Genomic DNA, 24,256 nt, shown 5'->3' with positions numbered 1-24,256 from the left:
AGAGAGAGAGAGAGAGAGAGAGAGAGAGAGAGAGACTAAAGCAGGGCCAAGGACAGGAAAGTCTCTTTGGAGGCTGCAGCTGTCCAAGGAAGAGACCCTGGTATCCTGATCTTGGTAGCAGAGTGAAGGGTGATGGTCAAGGTATTTGGAGCTAGAGTGGGGTGGAGAGGAGGAAAGAAGGAATAAGAACGGGAGAGTGATGTTCAGAGTCTGAGCCAACTGGTAGATGATTATGCCACAGCTGAAACCCAGGGAACAAGTTTGGAAAGAACTCAAGGCCCAGCTGATGACTCCTAGCTAATGTCCTTATGGTCTCACTTGTGTGAGGGACAGCAATGAAAACTATGTCAGTTTTAGGGAGCTGTGAGGGTTTTTTCCAGCCTCCAGGCAAGGTAACACCTTCAGTGGACACAGATGTCTTTCCCACCAATGAGTTCAGAGGGGGAACACTGCCTCCTTCCCTCATCCCACCCTCCAGCTGGTGCTCTAGCCAGCTAGCTTCATCTCCTCCTGCTGTGACTCAACACCTGTCGTCTACTACGATGTCCACAGTGTCTCTTTTCCTGTTTATCTGCCAACTAGAAATCAAAATGATGAGATCCACATGGTATAACACAAGTTCTGTCCAGCCCAGAGCTTGTCATGAGTGATGGCAGGGGCCAGATTTTGAAAGACTGTGAGACTCTCCCTCTACCTCTCCTAGAACTCCAAACCCCTGTAATAACCCATTTGGGGATCTATTATTCTGGTCTATCCAGCCCATTCTTGACCTAACTTCTATTTGTAGAAAGCACTATTCGTTGATTTCCCTTTATTTTCTGACTTAATGACCAGAGATAAAAAGGTGCCCTTATACATGACTCTCAAACTGGGATTAGTGCTATACTTAATAATAATGATTCCATTTTCTTTTTAATCCTCAGTAGAGAACACACCTCCCTCCATGTGCTTCCACTTTGTTTGGGGGACACTACAGAGTAGATACTATTGGGCCATTTTGCACTTGAAACTTCATAGTTGAAACATGTTACAGCTTGAGGACTTTATCAGGTTGCCCAAGGCTGCCCAGAGGGTAAGAATGGAGGAGATTTTTAACCCAGGCTATCAGTCCCTAGAAGAAGGATAGCCATACTGCTATGACTTTCCTCGGGCAGCTTCCCCGGGCTTTGATGGACTAAAGCGGGTATAAAGGCCATCAAAGTTAAAAGTGTCATTTCATAAGCAATTAGTGGCATGGTCCAGGGCAGGATTAACAACTGTTATGCTCACTTCAGGAAAGATGGACCCAGTAAGGGGGGTTAGTAGAAGAACCATAGACACATGGACAAACTCGAAAGGCTGACTTGGGGAGGCTTCAGGGAATAAGAGTCTGTGCCAAGTTAGACTATAAAGATGGCCATGCCTCATTTAAAAGGAATAAAGAGTAGATCAGAGGGCCTCTATCTCCTCTGTGAACACCAAGCTTAGAGCTATGTCTGGAAGGGCACACGGATGGGAGCAGACCAGGGTCCTACAGAGCTTTGCATCCCTATGCTGCAGAGAGAGGCAGTTTCACAACACGATGGCACTTACCAGGGCAGGCGAAATGTGCAGAGTACGGTTCTGGTCCTGCAATGTCCCATCAGAAGGGACATCTTCAAGGCACAGGCTTACCTCTCTTTTTTTAAAGCAACTGAAGAAAGGAGAAGCAGCAGGATGGGTGGGTAGGTGACACAGTTACCTATACATTTGTTCTACAGAATGACACTTTCTCATACACAAAGCGACGTGGAAAACTGGGGTTGACGTTGGTGAAAGGATCGATGTGGAACTTTGGAATGCTGATCCAGACTCAGAAAGCCCCAGAGTTCTTTACCCTCCTCTCACGATCCCACACTGCAGCATCACATCTATAGACAGCATCTCCCCATCACCACAAATTAGACAACGTATGACGCAAACGGAGCAATTTTCTTGGCTCCCTGTGATCCCCACAGCCACACAAAAGGGCAAGAGAGTCTACTATTCTGGGCACGATTCCCACAGGCCTACTTGTTCCCCCCCTTTCTGTTCTTTCTATAAAATAAGCACTTTCAATCACCATCTGCTGGTTCTAGAAGTAAAATAAAAAAATTCCTCCTGTTCCAAAAGCAAAGAGATGAAGAATAAACCTTATGAGAAGACCTATCAGGACAATCTTCTTTTGTGTACAGTAGCCTTTCCTCAGTCTTCAGAAGGATTAAGGGAACCGTGGGGAACTCTGGGGATCAAGGAGAGAGAAGCAGATGAGACAGGAGCAGTGAGAGCTAGATGCTGGCAAGCATGACATGCACATCTCTGAAAATGTCACAGTGAAACACATTAATAGTTTCAATGTATAGGCATTAATGGCTTTAAGTTTTAAGGGTGGGAACCAGACAGTCTCTGTTACCTATGACAAACTATTGTCTGAAAATACTTAAAGGGAAACTCCAGAAGTAAACCATTCATAAATTTTAAATAGCTTTTATTATAGTGTAGTGTGAGTGTTTTCTGTTTTAGTTTAGTCTTTTGAGATAGGGTATTGGTTTTGTAGTCCAAGCTGTCCTCAAACTCACTATGTGGTCCATACTGGCCCTGAACTTACACCGACCTTCTTCCTCAGGCTCCAGACTTCTTCAGTTACAAGTGTGTGTACCCCCATGCCCAACTGGTAATGTTATAACTCTCCTATTTTATTATTAGTTGTTATCTTGTATTGTGCCTCATGTGTAAACTAAACTTTATCATAGGTATGCACAGACAGCATTGTAAGGTTTGGTACTATCTGTGATGTCATATGGTTCACTGAGGTCATGAAACATATCCCTAATGGATAAAGAAGGTGCTGCATAACCCTTGATACTGTGTAAACATTATTTGTCTTGTTTGTATATTGTTAAATTATTTGTCCAAGATCACACAGCATCTCTGGGATTAAAACTCAGAACTGTTGTCTGTAAATTCTGAGCTTTCTCTTGTCTTCAAGTCTAGTTATAATACACAGCCCCATGAAACCCAAAAGGACTCACTGGAGCTAGAGGAAGGCCAGGGCAGCCACCTTCCTCCATGCACTTGTGGAACTGGGGCCAATTTGGACCTTTCTGGATCTCTTTCTCTTTCCTTCCCTGTTTCTTCTCCAGCTGCCTCGCCCCAGCTCTGCTCCTTGCTTATGAAACTTTATTTTTCCATCCACAGCAAAACAATTCACATCAAGGTAATTGATGATAAGGCGTATGAAAAAAACAAGAATTACGTCATTGAGATGATGGGCCCCCGCATGGTGGATATGAGTGTTCAGAAAGGTGTAGTACCCTGTCCTCCACACTAACAGTAACAGTCTTTGTCCTTTCTTCCTCTCGCCTATCCATTTCTTCCTCTTCCTCTTGCCTTCCACCTTCCTGTTTCTTCCTCTCTTGCTCTTTTCACTTCTCCTCTCTCTGTCCTAACACCTGCCAACCTGTCACATGGTATCCATAGAGAGGTCCTCAAGAACCAATGGCCATTATTCTGGGGGTGGCAAAATGAATATGGGTGAGGAGATGGGGGGGGAGAGAGAGAGAGAGAGAGAGAAAGAGAGAGAGAGAGAGAGAGAGAGAGAGAGAGAGAGAGAGAGAGAGAGAGAGAAAGAGAGAGAGAGAGAGAGAGAGAGAGAGAGAGAGAGAGAGAGAGAGAGAGAGAGAGAGAGAGCTCAGAGTTTGGTAAGTAACATTCTCCATGATGTAGTATGGAGGCAAGGTTTGTTTACAGACAGGAGGAATCATGGGAAACAAGCTCTCAACACAGTTTTTTAGACATACAGTTATCCACAAGGCTGAGTTTCTGTCCCAGGAGGTTGAGAATCAATATATTTGAATGGTAACTCATCCCACTCCCCCAAGGAACCCGTAGGAGCTATCTTATCTGCCACATCTCTGCAATCAAAGGTTATTTCTCTCCTTGACATTGACTGATCTTAAAGTGAAGGTCTCCATCAAAGACCTCCTTGCCTTATATGGAGCAGCAGAGAGAGAATTCTGACCTAAGGGCAAGTTTTCCCAGCAAGCCCATGCAATGTCTCAGAATGGATAGAGCTGTTCTAAGATAAGCTGTGCTCTAGAGGAAGAGCTGCTGGATTACGGGTCAGTATTCCTTGACCAAACTATTTTCATATCTCTCTAAGCCAGACTCAATTTGATCTCATGCAACAGTCCCCTTTGGTTGAAAAACATATTCATGTCTTAAACACAAAGAAATTTCTGACCTCCAAATGCTCATTAATCAATGATATTTGTCTTGTGTCCACCCAACAGGGTATGAAAAAGAATCCTAAGTAAAACACACACATGTACACTCATACACACATATTCACACAATATACCACACTCCAACACAAATGCACATATATGCACATACACACAATATGTACACAAACTCACATATACACACACACATATACATATATTCACACATACACTTACACACATACATACACACATGCACATACACACATACACACACATATACACATTTATATATATGTACACACTCATACACCATACACACACACACACACTAGCTCAACACTGCTTGTGCTTTATTGCTAGCAAAGTGAAATACGTCTTCATATCTTCAGAATGTCAAAGGCACATCAGAGGGGGTTTTTCTGTGTAGTCTTGGCTGTCCTGAAACTCACTTAGTAGACCAGGTTGCCCTTGAACTCACAGATTTCCCTGCCTCTGCCTCCTGAGTGCAGGACTCAAGATGTGTACCACCACACCAAGCTGATCTGAGGACATTTAAACCATCACCTATTCTCTTTTCCCTCTGAGGGAATCTGGTCCCAGAGTCTTCCCTGCCACAAATAAATGTCGGAGAAAAACAATGCCAGCAGTTCTCTAACAGGAGCTGCTAACCACTGCTGGCCAAGAAAAGCCAAGCATGAAAATTCAGGTCTTCCCTTCGACCTCTCCACATGACCATGTGACTGAATGAGGCTTATGTGCATCTCTGGAGTGTCTCTCTCAAAGATAAGCTTGCTTTTATTTGTAACAGACACTCCACTGTGTTGATACCCAGAAAGAGACAGCAATTTCCACAACCTTGTGTTCTGAACCCAGGTTAATCAGCATTTAGAAGATCAGCCTTGGGATATGGCATCCCTTTATGACAGTGATGTCAATAATACAGGAATCCTGTATCATGTCGAAGCTAACACTTATTTTGGTCCTCACTCCTGAACTTCCCTAAAGAATGACATAGTTAATAGGCCCCTTTCTCTCTTTATCCCTACCTCCTTTCTCTCCATTCCCTTCTCTCTATTCTCTCTCTTCATGAATACTTTCCTTTTAATTTTTTCTTAATGAGGTAAAAAAAAAATGGACTGAAGTCCTAAGTTCTGCAGATTAATTGTTCATTGTGGAAGGGTTTGGGGTCATTCCCAATGGGCAGGTCATTTACTCAATGCCTAAAGAAATACTATTGTTACCATGTGACAATGGAATGTTCTGCCTAACTTACTTCCTACTAACCATTGGCAGGATCTAAAATGACTCCTCCCCACCATGACCCCGATCTTCCTTCCCACTCCCCTCCCGCCTCTTGGCTCCAACTTGTCCTTGTCCTCCTGGTTCCCTTTCCCTCTCACCATAAGAACAACTATGACCAAGGAACAAGAAAACTAAGAGCATTAATATATATATATATATATATATATACATATATATATATATATATATATATATATGACAGAACAATCCACCATAGTCCTGTCTAAGGCCACCATGGCAGGACAGGACCTCATGTGCCAAGAGTGACGGGAATGATTGCTAAAGGCTGTACTCAGGTAAACAACCAAGCTGCCCACCTAGTCGACACTCTCTCTCTTGTTGTCCCTACAGGAAAACCATAAGGGTTAAAATAGTAGATGAGGAGGAGTACGAAAGGCAAGAGAATTTCTTCATTGCCCTTGGTGAACCGAAATGGATGGAACGTGGAATATCAGGTGTGAGATTCTTTAAAAATCAAAGCAACGGCCAAGAAATGGCAAAGGGAAAAAGAAAGCAAGAAAATTTAAACAAACAAGAAAACAATTTTTAAAAAGGAAGAAAAAGTGACTATTTTTGCCTCCCTTCTTCTGTTGACAGAAATTGTTCTTCTTTTCCCTCTTGAATTCTTACTCTCACCCTGTTTCTGTGTCATCTCTGCCTTCTTAGCCATAGTTTATTTCCATATTCCTTTCCACTTTCCCACCTTCTGGGCAGTACTGCAGCCTCAACTCCTCATTGCCCTAATGAGTTATTTCTGTATTATGCTATAATTATCCAATTGTTACTGTCCCCTACACTTTAAATACCCTCTGTCCCCATACTATATCCTGTCAATGTGGGTGGGTGGGGAGGAGAAGAAAAAGAAAGGAGTGTTATGTGTTGCATGTTTTTGCCTCTTTCTTGCCACCCTTCATTCTAGATTGGATTGACAATGGGGGAGGGATCTTGGAGGAAGGGTGGGACCCATGTTGCCATAATGCTCTGACCATTTTCTGCTGCATTCCTCAATGTCTATTGAATGCTTGGCAAGCTATTCACTTGCAGAATGGCCCACAGGCCTCTCTGCTCTTCCCAGAGGTAAGTGCATTATCTGGCTATTTCCCAGTTGGGTAGACCATGACATGGGGAGGTATATCAATTGGCCATGGTCTCTGAGAGCTCTCTGGGAGAGAAATGACTTCTGAAGTAATACTGCCATAAGGAATCTCAAGCTCTACACTCTCCATTACCATCTTATCCACTCTACATTTCCTTTCCTCATAGTCTAAAGCAAGGTCTCTTATGTAGGCTGTTTTAGGATATTGAAAACAGAAAACTGAAAGTCTGTAAGAGAAAGTAAGTTTTTTTTTTTAGGTTCAACTTTTCTGTGAACAAGTAGACCCCAGAAAAGAACATGATGCTTATCACTGAGAGACTAGAGACAGCTAGTGTACAGCTCATGGATACCTGCCTTTGCTTGACATCTACAAGTGAAGACATTACTCAGAACTCAAGACACTTATCACCTCTGATTAGAGAAGGAGACCCTCTCCTTGTTCTTTTTCAGAGCATGAGTCTCAACATCTCAGCCAGAGGCTCATTCTTAAGGGACTGACACTGGATTGTTGCAACCAGGAAAAATAGAAAAAAAGCTTTCTTCATTTAATGAAAATTACTAGAAAATTACTACCACTTTGAAAGTGTTGGAAGAAAATATATGGGAATGAATCACTTGTTCATCTATAGGGATGACCATTCTTCAGTGGTTTCATAGTCAACTACAGGGAGCTACAACAACAGATCTAAGAGAGTGAGGTCAATAGAGACTCTCAAAGCTCTCCTGCAGAGCATCTCAAACAATGGCCAATTATCATCATCCACTGAAATTGTCTGCAGAACTCAACAGTTCTGTGCCAGCACTGGTTTGGACACATCTGACATTCAAGGGGCAAAGCACACTCAATCTTCTGTTGCCCACTGAGTGAGGTATTCCCACAAACCTGACCACTGGAGAATGCCAGAAGAAGGAGAATCTCATCCCATTGCCTCTCACACTGTACTCCAGCCTATCTTCCAGATCTCATTTTCCAAAATATTCTCAAAAATTGTCTCAGTGCCTGATCTACCTCATTTCCATCACATCCCCTTCGTGCAGTGACTACGCATCTCTATGATTTGCTAGGAACAAAAGATGCCCAAGACCCATGTAAGACAGTAACTTCCTGGAAGGAAGGCAGTGGCTCCAGACAGGAGGAGGTGACTAGAAGCCCAACTGTGCCTTTATTTTACTATTAAAACACAATATTTTCTCCCCTTGAATCTCCTAACAAGCAGTAGGACAGGAAATAACCTAAGATACACCTTGTGTTCTTCAGAAGACCTGTGTGAATGCAAATGCCTGTGGCTGCTCTCCATTTGAGGTTACCCTTTAACCAAGAAGAGACCACGAAAATCTTAGGAAGCCCAGTCCTTAGGGGAAAGGGGAGGTAAGAATACAAGAATTTCGGAAAACTGTGTAGTATGCCCCCAGATCTTCCCAGAGCCCAAGATGCCAAGATGGAAGTTTTCAGTGAGGAATGTATGGCTTTTCCAGCCACCTGACCTATGGTCTAGGCCCTAGACTCAAGGGCATTAATTTTCAGTTTCTTCAGTTCTTCCCAGATATTGGCATTAGACCATGAGGTGAAAGGTTATAATATCCAATTGTCTAGATCCAGAGTCAAATAAAAATCCATTCTGATTTGCAGGATGCCCTACTGTTTTCAGAGTGAGAGACAGTACAGTGGAAATTGCTTTTCATTATCACCGCTGTCTAGGAGAGGCTCAGGCATTCAAGCTGGCATCTTCTCTGCATGGTCAAAATGACAATTGAATTTTTTTAAAAGGACTGCACTTGAAATAGGAGACTCTATTCTGAGCAAACACAAAAGCCTTTGGAGGTGATATTAAAAGTTCCGCATGATCTGCGGTAGAGGAAAAAAAGAGAGGATGAGAGAAAACAAGATTGTCCTGGCATGGAGTTAAACCTCAGCATATGTGAACTTCCTTTAGCAAGGGTGAGCACTGCATTGTCAGGGCTAGTGGGTCAGTGCCTGGTCACAGGGAGCCTCCTGTGGGAAAGGAGGCACTATCCAATAGTGAGGCCTATTTCTTTCTCTTTGTTCCACATCCAGGGACACACCTAATCAAGTGCCCCCAAAAGATTATTGAGAGATCTTCTTTCTTGGCTGTCTCTAGAGTATCTGAGCAGGGATTAAATAATTCTCACATGACCCAGAGGATCAATACATGGGAAATCAAGGAAAACATGCTGGCAGTAAGTAGTCAGTCACTCAAAGCTGACCTATTTGGATCTCACAGATGCATCCATACCTCCTTAGTTAAACCTCAGATCCATGAAGACAAGAAACAGAGAATGTCTGGCTTGCCTAGGTGCATCAATGTGTTTGTTGAGCCTAAGAGACTGAAGTGCTCTTCTTGAAGACCTATAGAAGGAGCAGAGTGAACTACTACCTCCTTGGCTGTCTTTGTCAATGTGATGAGAATATCCACTCACCAACTAACTACCTTCACAGTCTAAATGGAAACAATGAAGGAAGTTGACTGTTGCTCACGTACTTACACACCATGTAGGTTCTAAGTCCACACATATCTCCAGTGGCTATGAATGTGCAGTTGTCTACACATATGGAGGGTCTCAGGAATGTGTTGCATTCCTTGAGGTTACTAGAAGAAAGTTTACAGATAGCCACATATATACACACAGACGCTTCTTCCTTGTCAGTCTCTACTGGGAGTATGTAGCAAGATGTTGCCAGAGCTGACAAGTGCCAAGGAGTGAGGGGTAGACACTTACACATACAATCAAGATGAAAATGTGCTGTGAAAAATCACAAGAATTTCTTTTTTTAACTGGTGGATTTTGAAGTCCAAGAGACTTTAGCATAAGCAAAGCTCTTGTTTCATGTAATGAGTCTCTCAATCATGGGAAGAACCTGTCCAGTTACCTTAGAGACAAGAGGGTTTAGCAAAGCAAAGATAAGCTGGAGACATCTTGCGTTATGTATGTTTTTGACTGTTTCCTGACCTCGTACAAGTCTTGATCTGACAGTCCCTCTGTTCTACAGTATCTGAAATTCAGAGTTCACCTACCATTTTTGAACAAAAAGACTATCAATTTCCAAGATAGTAAACAAGACTTTAGTAAACATTACTAAGGACAAGGACAAGACAAGACAGGTGCTATGAAGTAGGAGAAGTCCATGTTTCTGAACTTCAAGATATTACAAATTATTGAGGGGCAACAATCTGAAGGATGCATCTTTTCCTTATATCATTCTTTTAGGGAAAAATAAAAAATCCAGCCATAATGTTAGCCAAGATACCATTTGTGACTGTGAAAACCTGATGGGTGGTAGGAGGCAGAGCATGATCGATTGTAAGGCTAGAGCTGGGAATCACAGATATGAACACTTTTACACTCTTGCATATTGCTATCTGGAGTTCATATTCAAGCCCTATGCTTCACTTGTCATCAACGAGCCAGCTACTCTGACAGGACTGCAAAAATACACACCCTGTGTGTGATAACTGGTCCTCACTCCTTTTCAGACTGAGTCATGGTGATCACCTTAGCCTCATTTTTATCCACTTCGTCCCCCATCCTCATGCCTCCATCCTTAGCACTCATGTCTTTAGGGAAGGTGTGGGGCTAACTTTCTGATAGCTGCTCACCAGTCGTTCCAGCTTCTCCCACATCTTGCTGCTGCTATCGCTGCGCATGTTCAAACGCTGCGCATGCTCAAATGCTGCTATCTGCATGCGTTCTTGAGCTCTCACCTACAAACCCAGTGCCTTCCTTATGCTATCAGGAGCCACAAAGCCTGGGGAAACCTTCAAGATGGGACCTTAATGTTCTTTACTTTTCTCTCTCCCTCTTCTCTGGTATCCATTTGCAAACAGCTCTCCTGTTATCTCCAGGTAAGAGGTGTCTGTCTTCTCCTTTTTTCTATTCTTGCCAATGCTATTACTTGGTTTAAGATCAATATTCATTACTTTACTTAATAGGAACTACAGGGTCAAGATAACCTGACAGATTCTCCCAATGACTGAGAAACCTCTTACATAATTGTGTAATTGTGGGGAAGTAGATAACTCCTTGAGCATTATTTTCATCAGTGAATATGGGGGAACGCATAGTTAGTCATTAGAAGAAAACCTTCCAAGAAGACAGTAAGTCATAGACTCCCCTGCATCTCAATTCATCTACATCCTATTGTTGGAGGAGATAGGGTAAAAGTAAGGACCAGAACCTCCAATAGGATTGCCATAAAACTCAAAAGATTGACCCCAGACACCCAAGGGAAAACAACCAATAGCTGCCTAGAACATGAAAGGTAGTTTTTTTTACAAATATACAGAGAGACTTTTATTGGTCCTAAAGATCTTCTAACTCATCACAGATGAGACCTAAATTGCTAGATTTAGATCCGTTCATCATTTATCCTTAAAGTTACATATACTCTAATCAGTAAAACTATGTGAGGGAACAGGGTTCTGAATAAGAAAGACATTTATTTTAGAGAGACACTCATTCAGAATTTAGATTCTGTGTGGGACATGGACATACTCTGAGAGTATGCTGGCATGAGTGGGAGCCCTTCACAAACAGCATCCAACCTCATGGCCAAAAAAGAAAGCAGTCCTCTGTGTCTGGCAGCACTGTGTTCAGTTCAGATGGAATGGGCTGCATGAGACAGTTTCAAGATGCTTTAAAAGAACAGCTTACATTTCATCTGTCCTTTGAACACTCACACACACACACACACACACACACACACACACACACACACATACACAGGGGCCATTTGATAGGAAAAAAAACATCTTACAGAGTGCACTGGTATTCGAGGTTACCTACAGGCCACCCCCTGGGCTTAGGAAGGAGCATTTGATGTAGCAAAATCATTTGCCTCCCCGAAGCCTTAAGCAAAAAGTGCACATAGTTAATGTTTTCCTTTTGTAAAAAACAATGCTGTAACCTCTTTGTCTTCTTGTTTATTTTTATGCAAGCAGGATAAGGGCTAGCTCCAGCTCTATGCTCTGCACTCTGCACCCAGAATGCCGTTCTTTCTTTCTCTGTCCTCATACTACCCCACACGAACATGTTCAGGTTCCTTTGTTCCATCTCTCTCCTTCACTCCCTAACACACACATCTGAATTTGGTTTAAGTTTCGTTATACCTTTAACATGCTTTCAAACGCCTGTAGAAATATAAAATGCAGAAGGGATGCCCTATACCTTTCAGTCTGTAGACCTCTCTGAGGAGTCCTTCACTAGGCTTCGTAGCTACCAGACAGCTTGGGTTTTGATGTTGATCTTCCTGAGAGAACAGACCAGCATGGTTAACAGTGCCTGGTGGTGAAGGAGAGTAAATGTGCTCTCCTGGGCTGTTCCATCAAGTTCAGGGTCCTTACAGCGGGAGACTCAGCTACACCTCTGCTTCTTGGTGGGGATGTCTTCAGAGCACTCACACTCCATCCTTGTCTAGCCTGGAAGGCTCTTTGTTCTTCCAATGTTTGTCCAATCTTCCATCTTATTTATATTCTACCTCCCTCCCCACCTCTTTCCCTTTCTGTTCCTAGAACGGAGAGTTTGTTTAGTCAGCTGGAATAGCAAGATCACCTCTCCTTTGTTCTCCTCACTGGAAATTCTGAGGAGTGATCAGAATCATTATCATTTGTCTTTTATGTTTGGGACTTGAAGAAATTAACTTAACTCGAACTTAAAGTAATGACCATTATGCAAAAATTAGAAAAAGGAGATCACTTGCAAGACACTAAGTCGGAGTTTATAGAAAGGTGTGTGTGAGAGAGTCAGTTAACAGATAGAAACACTACTTCTGTGGGGCTCTGGGTGACTTAATCATAGAGCACTGGCTGTTTGTCAAAGAGATTTTTGCAGGAGGCTAGATACAAAAAGTGGCTGTCACCACAGGGGTGGACAGGTCAGCAGGTAGATCAATAATATGCCAGATGGATATAGTGCTAGATTGATAGCTAGACAAGGGGTTAGACAGGTACCTTTATGTGTCACTGGAGAGCTCATTATATTGGTATAAACTTCTCATGGCACATGTAAAGTATGACATGAGGGAACTGGGGAGGGAGGAGCAGAATGCCACTGTCACGGCTGAGACAAGCAGCGTGGCATGATGCCAATGCCAGAGAGAAGAAAAGGCTACCCATTTTTAAGGAGTTTTTCTGTCTTCTCTAATGGCTTCACCCTGGAATGCTTTGCAGTTCCATTTCTAGGACTGCTGTCCTTGCGTATACCCCCATCACATTTAAACTCCCAGATTTGCCTTCAGAATGAACTCACCAGAGACCCATATGAGAATAAGTAAGGTGAAGCTGCTAGAAGAGATAATCCAGCTTGGAAGTATAAAAATGAACAGAGAATAAGTGAAAGGTGAGTGACCTGTGGTAAACAAGAAATGTAGACCACCTCTCTAAGGCTTGGAGAACATTGTGGAAGAGGGGCAGGAAGAATACAAGAGCCAGAGGACAAGAAGAAGGGCCAGAAAATGCCATCTCGTGGACACTATACAGCCATCCTAATCATGAACTCAGTGCAACTGTACTCATCTACAATGAGCCTGCACAAGAATGACTCTTTCAACAACAGCAACCACAAAACGGAAAGGAAGTCAAAACAACCCTCCCAGCCTGCAACCCTAGTGACCATAATAGGTTCTGGGAACTAGGGAGTCGTTGCCATCAGTTGAGACCCACAATTCTCCATCATATATTTCCAAACCCACCATTATGCAGATGGCCCAGGTTAAACTGACAGGGTCTCAAAACATAACTAAAATGTATGATGTGGAATGGAGACTTGTAAGGTTGAGAGAGTCCTTTTCCCTTAAAGATTTATTCATTTATATTTATATGAGTACACTGTAGCTGTCTTCAGACACATACCAGAAGAGTGCATTGGACCCCATTACAGATGGTTGTGAGCTACCTACCATGTGGTTGCTGGGAATTGAACTCAGGACCTCTGGAAGAGCAGTCAGGGCTCTTAAGAGCTGAGCCATCTCTCCAGCCCCTGAGAGAGTCTTGACAAAGGTGATAGAGGAGGAGGGAAGGGGTCCATATCATTTACAATGTGTTACACATGTGTGAGGAAATGTCACAGCACAAGTTTAACAAGAACAAGAAAATGACCTAGATCTTCAACAAATACCAGAGCTAGGCTGGTGCAGCACCATGGACAGCTCCCAGACCTTGCCATGGATTGCCTTCTCATTGGTTGTAGAAAACACTGAATCCAACCAGAAGCTCAGACACTGGAGCCTGTGCGACTGTCAACTGCCCTCCTCCAAGGAGAAAATCTTCATATAAATAAGTTTCTCTATTTAGTAACACCCATCTGTGGTTCATAGCCTTTCCCTGAGTTGCTTTCACTGCAGCCTCAAGAACCCAAGTCTCCCTGCCCCTCACTTCGCTGATTCCTAGGCTGCAGAAAAAAAGTCTTCCTTGGCCTCCGACCCATTTTGTCCTTGGGATTATCCAAGGACTAGAGGATTCCTGTGGGAGGTTTACTGTGTGGAATGAAAGCAATTAAAGAGCTGAATAAAAGAACTAATTGCATGTGAGAACGTAGACTTGGATGGGGGAGATGTTTAAATGAGCTCTGAAAGAAACAGGCTGCCAAGAGCGATTTTCTAATCAAAGGGGAATAAAAAGATCCAATCTCTATTTCACTCTAATCCAGAAAACATGTCTTCATGGTGAAGTGGCTGTAGAATGGACTCACCAGCTGAAGTGGAAAGACTATTTAACTGTTCAGCATGAGAAGGGACTGTTGGTCCATGATCAAGAGGCAGAGTGACTCAGAGAAAGCCTATGAAGAAAAGAAAGGGAGAACTTTGTTTTATTCTTGTTTTGAATGAGTTTTATTAGTGTTGTTGTTCCAGAAGAAATGTCCCTGCCTTATATAGAAATCCCGGGGGATCTGTCATCGGAACACCATGCTGTTCCTTGGGATATTGTTCAAGTTTCTCACTGTGAGGATATCATTCCTGTATGAAATGGAGCTATCTCTGTAAACGTTCTCCTTTCCCTTTCATAGATGTGACAGTGACATCTGTGTTAAACAGATGCTAATGGGAGCTAGTAGGCAGGGCCATTGGATCCATGTATCTTCCAGCACTCTTACATGGAGCAGTAGACAACCACACCCAGCAATTCAAAACATTAAAGATCAAGAGATGGCCCTTCTCTGCAACCAAATGGCTTGGGGACATCACTTGGTATCATTCACTGGGAAATATTTTGGGTCATATTGCTTACCCAGGAATAAAACAAAAAGATAAATGCTCATCTCAGGCCTACCTGGAGCCTGTTCACAGTCTGATCACAGAGCATTCAGCACTTAATAGAAAAAGATGTTAGAAATGCCCAGTCCAAGAGCTGGAGAGATGGCTCAGTTGTTAGGAAATACCCAGCCCCCGCCCTTGATGGCTACTTGCTTTGCACTTGCTGCCTGTGTCTCTGAGCTATAAAGTTCTGGGAGATGGAAAATGTGCTAAAGTTAGTCTGCTATTTCTTTTGTTGCAGAGGTAACAGACAGGAAGCTGACGGTGGAGGAAGAGGAGGCCAAGAGAATAGCCGAGATGGGAAAGCCAGTATTGGGCGAACACCCTAAACTAGAGGTCATCATTGAAGAGTCCTATGAGTTCAAGGTCAGACCATCAGTAAGGTCTAATGAAATGATAGCTAATTAAGGTGGGGGAGAGGAATATGACTGGGTATTTCCTAACCACTGAACCATCTCTCCATGAGGCCTTGTTATGATTTTACTACTGAGAATGTGAAATAGAAACTGAACAAATAGCCGGGCGGTGGTGGCGCACGCCTTTAATCCCAGCACTTGGGAGGCAGAGGCAGGCGGATTTCTGAGTTCGAGGCCAGCCTGGTCTACGGAGTGAGTTCCAGAACAGCCAGGGCTACACAGAGAAACCCTGTCTCGAAAAAAACAAAAACAAACAAAAAAAAAAAAAAAAAAAAAAAAAGAAAGAAACTGAACAAATCATATACTCACCCAAAGTCTCGATTTCCCCATTTATAACGTCTACCATGTAGTCCTGATTATTTGTACAGTAGGAATACTAGGAATAGGGAAACATGATATAGAATATGAGATAAGTAGGGAAGGAAGCCCTTAGGTGTGTTATCACCACTGTCTAAGTGTCTGTTTGAAGGATACCAAACTCACTACTCCAGGGCAAGGCCTTTAGTGACATTTCAACCCAGGTGTGGTGGTTCACAGCCCCTTAATCCCAGGTATTTGTGCAGCTGAAGCAGGTGAATCTCTGTGAGTTTAAGGTCAGCCTGGCCTATATGAAGAATTCCACCATAGCCAGAGCTCCATAATAGAGAGACCCTGTCTCAAAAAGACCACAAAAACCCTCTATAGTTACATTTCTCTGAATTCACAACCAAAGAAAAGGGAACTAGGGGTTTGTCCTAGAAGACATCATCCACGGCCCCATTATGGGAAATGTTTAGAACCTGGGCAATGTAGGGCATCTTTCATTCCTTTGCAACACAAGAGGCCTCATTGGTTCTGAGAACTCTAACTCCATTATTCCAAGTTTTTCTCCCCGTGACAGAGTACAGTGGATAAACTGATCAAGAAGACAAACCTGGCATTGGTTGTGGGGACCCATTCCTGGAGGGACCAGTTCATGGAAGCCATCACTGTTAGTGCAGGTAAGAGGGTCCTAAAAATAGCTTTGCTAGGAGCACAGACAATACCCAAGAAAGAAGATCATGCCCAGCTTAGTGGCTTTTCACTTCCCAGGAGTCTACAGTAGGTCTTCCTGGCTCTGGCCCTACATGTTTACCTATCTCACTGAGCAGCTAAAAGAGACAGCTACAACTGTCTTCCAATCCTGATTCTTCTGTGTGAGTCAGTGCAAAGATCCTTTCTGTCTTCATTGTTCTTGGCCCTAAAGAGAATGACTGTTACCTTTCTCAGAAAGGCAAGTACGAAATAAGTACAGAGGAAACTCAAGTTCCCACTATTTTTTAATCTTCTCATTGGTTTGCCTTTCCTTTTCTGTAAAATGGAAAATAATTCTGCCTTACAGAACTGGATGTCAAGAGTTAGCAAAATGTTTTGCATTGACCCCTTGACTACTCTCCACCCAGGATGGTTCCTTTGACATTCACAGGAGGATCTGTGTCCAGCCTAGGCAGAAGCCCCGGATACCTGCAGATGTGTTGGAATGAGGATGGACAGGGTCTCCCAGCCGCCCCTGCATTGTCTCTCAGCAACACTATAGTTCTCTGGAACTGACAAGCACTACTGGCCTTGTCTTTTTCCATGAGGTTTTGTTGTCATAGCAACCCACAGGGTCACATCCCTAAGGCCTCAGAGGCAGAGCAAACTCACAGCCAGGAAGAGAGGCTTGCTGCTGCTGCCGCTGCCGCCCTGCTTTCTCATCCATTCGGCTGTGTCCCTTCTGATGACCTGACTGTGCCCCTCAAGAGACAACAAAAGGAATGTAGGCCACATAGTCTACCCCCCTTCACAAAGGAGGGAATTGAAGCTCAGAAACTATAGGTAAAGTGCCCCAGGCTAAGATTTTCTTTCATTCAAAATTAGACTTAGAATCCAGATTCCCTTCCAAACTAAGGCATATTTTCTCCTGGGCCACTGGAGAAATGCATCCACGTTTCTTAACAAGGATGGTCATAGACCATGGGATATCTGAGGGATGGTACTAACTCTCTAGTCTACCTCCATGATCTGGAATGACAGCCACAACCCCTGGGGATGAATAATAACAGAATTATGATTGCTATTACTGTAGACAGCTTAGGAAACACAGGAAGAATCCCACTGGCACCCAGTGAAGAGTGAGCAACCACACAGCCAATTTTGTTTTGTTTGCCTAGATCAAATGCAGCCTGTCCCTGCCTCCTTAGTCCCCCCTCTGCCCTCCTGTCCTGTTTTCCCACCCTGCCTCTTAATCCCATTCTCTATTCTTTTTCTTTATTCCACAGTTTGTTCGCTTTCTACTGTGCTTACTTAGCACCCTGCATTTAAACTGACCAGTGGCCACGTGATCAGTTTGTTTCCCATTTCCCAACTATTTATGTGGTGCCTACCCTGTTTCTCACCTGCTGTCCAGAGAGAGCTGGATCCCCATTCTGGCCTAGGATGCCTGTGATGTGGGTTCTTCATGAATGGAGATCTGACCTTCCTTTCCTTTCTGTTTATCTTATCTCCAGCAGGGGAGGAGGACGACGATGAATCTGGAGAGGAGAGGCTGCCATCCTGCTTTGACTATGTCATGCACTTCCTGACAGTCTTCTGGAAGGTGCTCTTTGCCTGTGTGCCCCCCACAGAGTACTGCCATGGCTGGGCCTGCTTCGTGGTTTCCATCCTCATTATTGGCATGCTCACCGCCATCATCGGGGACCTGGCCTCTCACTTTGGCTGCACCATCGGGCTCAAGGATTCGGTCACGGCTGTTGTATTTGTGGCATTCGGCACCTCTGTGCCAGGTGAGAGTGAGGAGTGCTTAAGTTTGCAGTGAGGATGTCCCCTTGTTCAAATGGCCACTACATTCTGCCTAATCTCAGATCTGAAACAGCAGGCCCTGCGGGTCCCAAACAATTCACATGTTCAATTTCTACCCTGCTCATCAAAACCTTGCTAGACAGGGGAAACTGAGGTCTACCAAGGATATGGTACCTGACCAAGTAAGTGGCCCAATTTCTTAGCCTTCATGTTATATTAATAAGATACAAGCAATGTAATTAAATAGATATAATAATGCCCTTCTATTTGCCTATGGCAGCCTATGGGAGTTTAAAGATTAGCCTGCTTACAGATGTCCCCATAGAGACACCCATGATCCTTCATGGCCTCCCCTGCTTCTGTGGCCACCTATGAGGTCAAAGTGTCTCCTGTCAGAACTGGCATGAGAACCTTAGTGGGGTTCGTCCTTTTGTGTGAGGAATTCCATGCTCTTTATCTTCCTCTAAGGATCCAAAGGCAAACCACAGGAGCCATTAATTCATTTAGTAGACTAATGTTGACTGAACTCCCATGATGCTTGATGCTGTGTTGTGCTGGCTGCAGATCTATTATGTGAGTCAAGGCAGACATGTTTCCTCCTCAGCCCTCAGCTAAAAATCTAGCAAAAGAGACTAGACCCAACTAATTAAAAACCATCTTAATAATTCTTATGAAGTAAAGGTGTCAAACAGGAAATCTTAAGTTAAGCTGAGTCAGGGCAGGTCCTAATGGAAATCATGCCTGGATGACAAATACTAAGGAGCAGGTACAAGGTGACTGTATTAGGTCAGGCTCCCTACTTAACTCAATCAGAGTCTCTATGGCATCAGAACTCTGACCTTTTGCTGGCTTCAAGTATTTGTACTAAATCTCACCAGGCAAAGGTCTACAGGGTGAGTCTGGAGCATCCTTCACTGGAGCAAAGAAACATACCCTTCCAGAGGTCAATTCCAACTATTAATTTCTTCAGTGTGGCTATGACAGAAATCTTAAGAGAAAAACTTAAAGATGGAAGGATCCATTTTATTCAGTTTTGAGGTGTCAGCACAACATGTCAAGGAAGGCTAGATATGATAGAGAAAAGCAATTCACATCTTGCCTGACAAGAAACAAAGAATGTGGGAAAAGGCCCAAGGCAAGCTATTATCCACAAGAAATGTCCCCGAGTGAGATACCCCAATTAAGTCCCTCTTGCCTTTCAGTGCCTCCTAATAATGCCATCGAATTATGACCTCATTGGTGAATGTGTCCATTCCTTGACTCATAGCCCTCAGGATCTAATAGTCTCTGGAAACTTCATCACAGACACACCCACAGGTGCCATTCAACCAATCCCCATCTAAACCAAGATGATACTCAAAATGAACCACCACACTATATCCACAGCACATTTCAGGAACTCCTTCTAAAGGCCCAGCTCAGACCGGGGACTGGAAGGAATGCTTTATGTACTAGTGATGTCAGAAGTCTAGGTATTATAGAAGTGGTATTATATCTGCTGGTAAGAAATCAAATGGTGTCAGCAGCTTTGCAGGTGAGATGCCCTGTGCTCACTGTTCTCCAGGCCTTGATATGCCTCAACCATCAGAGGGAAAGGGGCAGATGTGAGAGGAAAAGACATATGGGGATAGATAAGAGTCAACCTGAAAAATTATAGTTAAGATAGAGCAAGACACTTTCTCTGGGAGATCAGGAAATTTGGCAACAGTGAGATGTCAGGATATACTGCATATGGAGATAGTTTGAGATATTTCCAAGGCCCAAATTGGTCCAGAAAGCACCTAACAACACTAGGGCTTTCAGAAGAATATGCTATGGTCCATGTCTCTGATTGCATAGCTCTTGATGAAACTCTATGGCTGTGGGAGGATGTTATGAGAAGGGTTCTTCCACAGAGATTTTAGAGTCAAGTCTTTAGTTAACTTAAGTGCCCTAATGTAGATGCCTTAGCCCTTATTTTCCTGAGTACATGGTCATCACTCAGTCGCTGTCAGGGTTACATGAGTACATGGCCCACATGACAGTGGTAACCTGGCATCTACTCAAGCTGCTTCCCAGGATATGAAAGTTCCTTGGGCAGATGTTGTGAAATGACTGGGTCGTCTTTGCTAAAAACAGAGTCAATGGGGAACAATATGCCTAAATATTGGGATGGGAATAGCTCGTAGGAAGCTTCAGATACTTACAGATGAAGAATAGGAAACCCTGACCCATAATTGGATATACTCAAGGCTACACAGCTCATGAGTGGCAGAGCTGGAAGTGGTCCCTTGTCCCATGCTGCCAAGCTGCCTATAAAGGATGCTCAGATGGCCCTGCCCATCCCAGCCTCCCACAGCTCCCATTTGTCTCTGTCCTTTTCTAGATACATTTGCCAGCAAAGCTGCTGCCCTGCAGGATGTGTATGCAGATGCTTCCATTGGCAATGTCACCGGCAGTAATGCTGTCAATGTCTTCCTGGGTATTGGTTTGGCCTGGTCCGTGGCCGCCATCTACTGGGCCATGCAGGGACAGGAGTTCCATGTGTCCGCTGGCACTCTGGCCTTCTCGGTCACACTTTTCACCATCTTTGCATTTGTCTGCCTCAGTGTGCTCTTGTACCGTCGGCGGCCCCACCTGGGCGGAGAGCTCGGAGGTCCTCGTGGCTGCAAGCTTGCCACAACATGGCTCTTTGTGAGCCTGTGGCTCCTCTACATACTATTTGCCACACTGGAAGCCTACTGCTACATCAAGGGGTTCTGAGCCACCAGAACAAGACCTCCACAGGGCAGGCCTAGGACTTCTGAGAGAAGGGCACTTCCTCATCAACCTTCCCAGGTTGAGCATCCCTGGAGAAGCATCAGGACCCGAGCCCTAGGAACTTCACCTGACCTAGGCCCTGGCACTGCACAGAAAGGGCAAAACTTAACCAACCCAATGGAATGGAGAAGACACCCACTGTCCAAAGTATTTAATTAAAAACAAACCAGCAACAGCAACAAGAGCAAATCCACCCCTCCCCATCCTGCCACTCACACCCCTGGGCCTCCCCTTCTATCCCACCACCCGACTATTCCTTTGACTCTACTTCCCCGAGGGGCAGGATCTGCCCCGTCTCCAGCAAGATGCATCAAGACTTCCTCGCTCAGCTGTCAGGGTGTGAGAACGAGCCATCTCGGCAATGGCTGCCTTGAGGTGCTCTTTTCATCTGGTCGTCATTGTGGTCATTTTCATTCTCCTACCTGGTCCCACTGATTGTCTTGTCTTCTCTTCCTGAAATTAGTGACAAAGGACCCTGAAGGAATTCCAAGTCTGAGTAACAGACACCCCCCTACTCTCATCAGGCCACTGCGGTCCCTTGGCTCCAACTAAGGGTGTAGGAAGAGCTTCATTCTGTATGCATTGACATCAAACCCAAACCACAAGAGGAATCACTCTCTTCTTGGTGGAAGCCATTCTACATCTCTGTGTTGCGTGTCAGCACCAGTGTGTGTGCCCTCCCACTGAGAGACTTCAGAGCAGAAATAAGAGTGTTCCAGGCTGACCAAGGGCACCCGGGGAAACACGGGGAACACCTCTCCAATGTTTCTGAGTTTGTGTCTGAGGTGGGATAGAAGAGGGTCTTCAACTGGGGAGGTCTTTGAGGGAGCGGGTCATATTCAAAGTGTCAGTGTTTGGGGGCATGGCAGCGTTACCAACCCTCCCTGGCTGATGTGGCATAGTCAGGGGGCTGAGGAGGTAGCCTGAAGTGATGTGAGAATGTGGAGGCTTGTAAGAGAACCGGGGCTTCCTTCCCCCTCTCCCTGCCTTCAGGCCACTTTTGAAAGCATGTTCATAAGACAGGAACTGGAATCCTTCATTTCCCCCATGTTCCTGCTTGTTTCTAAGCCTCATAAAACTCTCTCTTCCCAGACTGTGGGGTATTTCTTATACCCTGCCCCCAAGGGATCCAAGTCATCACATCGCCCAAGAGTCCAGGCCTCTAGAAAATAAGAGCTGACACGCTGACACCCCACTTCCCAGACCTTTCCTGATGTGTTTTGAAAAGACCTAGCTTTAACACACACACACACACACACACACACACACACACACACACACACACACACACTACAAAACTGCCCACGGGTCTTGAGGCTTTCTGCATTGACATAAATACATTTTCTAAGAGAGGAAAAACAAAATTAAAACAACACCTGTTTAATTTTAAACAGATTTTTTTAAAGAAAATAAAAAATAAAACAGTGCTTGTGTCCTAAGCTGTGTTGACAGTTGCCGGTGGAAATGTTGGGTTGGTTAAAAAAAAAAATAAAAATAAAAATAAAAGGTCTACTTATATGTCTCTACACACAGCCTGCCTTTCCCCTGTGTTTCTTCAATGAATGGTCCAGGGGCTACCTTGGGTATCTGCTAAGGCAGATGCAATTGAATCGAAGGTGTTGTCTCCCATCACACATAGGTGCTAATGTGCTAGACATAGTAATTTTTAAACAACAAAAAAAATGTTCATGGAAATGCTACCTGTCACAACCCAGATGTCAAGAAGCAGGAGGACATAGGTAATGTGGATTGTGTAGATAGCAGCAAGGGAATGTTTTGTACAAAAAGGGCAGAGCAGGGCAAGACTCTGACTAGAAAGCCAGATTTAGTCAGGACTCCCCACACATAGACTCAGAGGCATGTCCATTTGCTCAGGACTCACTCAAATATCCTTCTGTGAGCACCTTCCATGTGTTCAGTTACATTCTGGTGACACAATGAAGATTTAGCTCTCAACCATAAGAAGGTCACAGTCGAGAAGATGAAGTAAAATTTCTTTTAACACAGTATTTTGGGCTCTAAAAATTGGAACCAATGAAAATGGTTCTCAAAACAGAGGTGGGCACATTGAGATGCCTGGTGGGGGAGGGGGTTGTGGAACTCGGATCAAGGGGACCTGAAGAACCAAGACTACCTTCCCTGCCTTCCATTCATGTGTTCTCTCCAGTCCTTGCTTCTATGTGTGTGGAGCCCTTCCCCTCCTCTCTGGTCTGCTCAGTTGACAGCCCTAATATGATTTCATGGCCTCACAACCTCACTCCACAGAACAAACTGGAGCTTTCTATTGGAGATCTGGGATCAAATTCAATTGAGAGAATGCAATTAATTGCCCATACCCAGAGAGGCATTTCTAGAAGGCAGAGACTGTTGTAGAAAGTGGTGTTGGTGAGTGTGTGTGTGTGTGTGTGTCTGTGTGTGTGTGTGTGTCTGTCTCTGTGTGTCCATACACATGCATGTGCACATGTGGGTGGGTGGCTGTGGACTAAACCCATTCCAGGCCCAAACAAGACAAAGAACATAAGAACATAACACAATAGAAATTACATTGTGTGTTAGTGCCTTTTCCAAAGTTGAGCATAGGAGGAATTTCTGGAGCTTGTGCAGATGCAGATGAAAAGAGCCCTGTACTACAGATGCTCAGAGTGTGGCATGAACAGAGGGCTACAGAGCACAGCCGTAAAAGCACTGACTTGACCTAGAAGAATGGAGAAGGACCTCACAGAGAATGGGACCTTGAAACAAAAATAAATAGTAATTTATTTTGGTGAGAAGACTCAGCATGTAGAAGACAGACACAAAGAAACAGCATGCCCAAAGGCAGAGGACCAGATGGGACCATGAGTGGAGCACAAGAAGGGGAAAGGCAGGCAGATACTATCTGTGGCCTGCTTGTATAGTTAGGAAAAGTTTAGGCCAGGGAGGTCTTGTGTCAGACAAAAGGAAAGAAATGGAAAGAAAAATCCACCACCCACAAAAGTGAATAAATAAATATCACTTACTGTATTGCAGATTCTGTCCTTGCATAGGTTTAAATTTCTAAACTGGGGCTAGGAAAAGAGGGTTTGAGAACATAAGTCCTATAAAGAGGTAATAACTAGGAAATAATAAATAGGAGGTAGATAGACAAAAGGGCAGATGTAAGAGAGATAAAGAGAGAAAGAGGGAAAGAGAGAGAGACAGAGAGAGACAGAGAGAGAGAGAGACAGAGAGACAGACAGAAAGAGAGAGAGAGAGAGAGAGAGAGAAAGAGAGAGAGAGAGAGAGAGAGAGAGAATAATCTGGGCTAAAAGACCTGTTCCATTATTCCATGTTATTGCTAGTTGAGAATGAAAATAAAAGTGTTTTTAAGCTGATT

The 24,256-nt window shown here is 44.0% G+C and overlaps 1 protein-coding gene across 6 annotated transcripts in view; it reads left to right on the top strand.

Annotated features, from left to right (window-relative positions):
- The window catches only part of Slc8a3 (solute carrier family 8 member A3), a 217,254-nt gene extending 194,821 nt beyond the window's left edge, over nucleotides 1-22,433 (top strand). For 3 of the 6 annotated variants that reach the window (XM_031356004.1, XM_031356005.1, XM_031356003.1), the window contains 5 exons: nucleotides 5,877-5,980; nucleotides 15,129-15,253; nucleotides 16,184-16,283; nucleotides 17,811-18,086; nucleotides 20,468-22,433. In XM_031356004.1, coding sequence (XP_031211864.1) covers nucleotides 5,877-5,980; nucleotides 15,129-15,253; nucleotides 16,184-16,283; nucleotides 17,811-18,086; nucleotides 20,468-20,844 — 982 coding nt within the window. In that variant the 3' untranslated portion in view covers nucleotides 20,845-22,433. Of the gene's footprint in view, nucleotides 1-3,195; nucleotides 3,303-5,876; nucleotides 5,981-10,466; nucleotides 10,485-15,128; nucleotides 15,254-16,183; nucleotides 16,284-17,810; nucleotides 18,087-20,467 lie in introns of those variants that run through there. The other 3 variants (XM_031356008.1, XM_031356007.1, XM_031356006.1) reach the window with 3 other exon arrangements.
- Nucleotides 22,434-24,256: the final 1,823 nt, after the last annotated feature.

The sequence above is a fragment of the Mastomys coucha genome, unplaced genomic scaffold (assembly GCF_008632895.1).
Source record: "Mastomys coucha isolate ucsf_1 unplaced genomic scaffold, UCSF_Mcou_1 pScaffold6, whole genome shotgun sequence".
Classification (NCBI taxonomy): domain Eukaryota; kingdom Metazoa; phylum Chordata; class Mammalia; order Rodentia; family Muridae; genus Mastomys; species Mastomys coucha.
The sequence above is the reverse complement of the archived record's forward strand: the minus strand, read 5'-3'. Positions and strand labels throughout refer to the sequence as shown.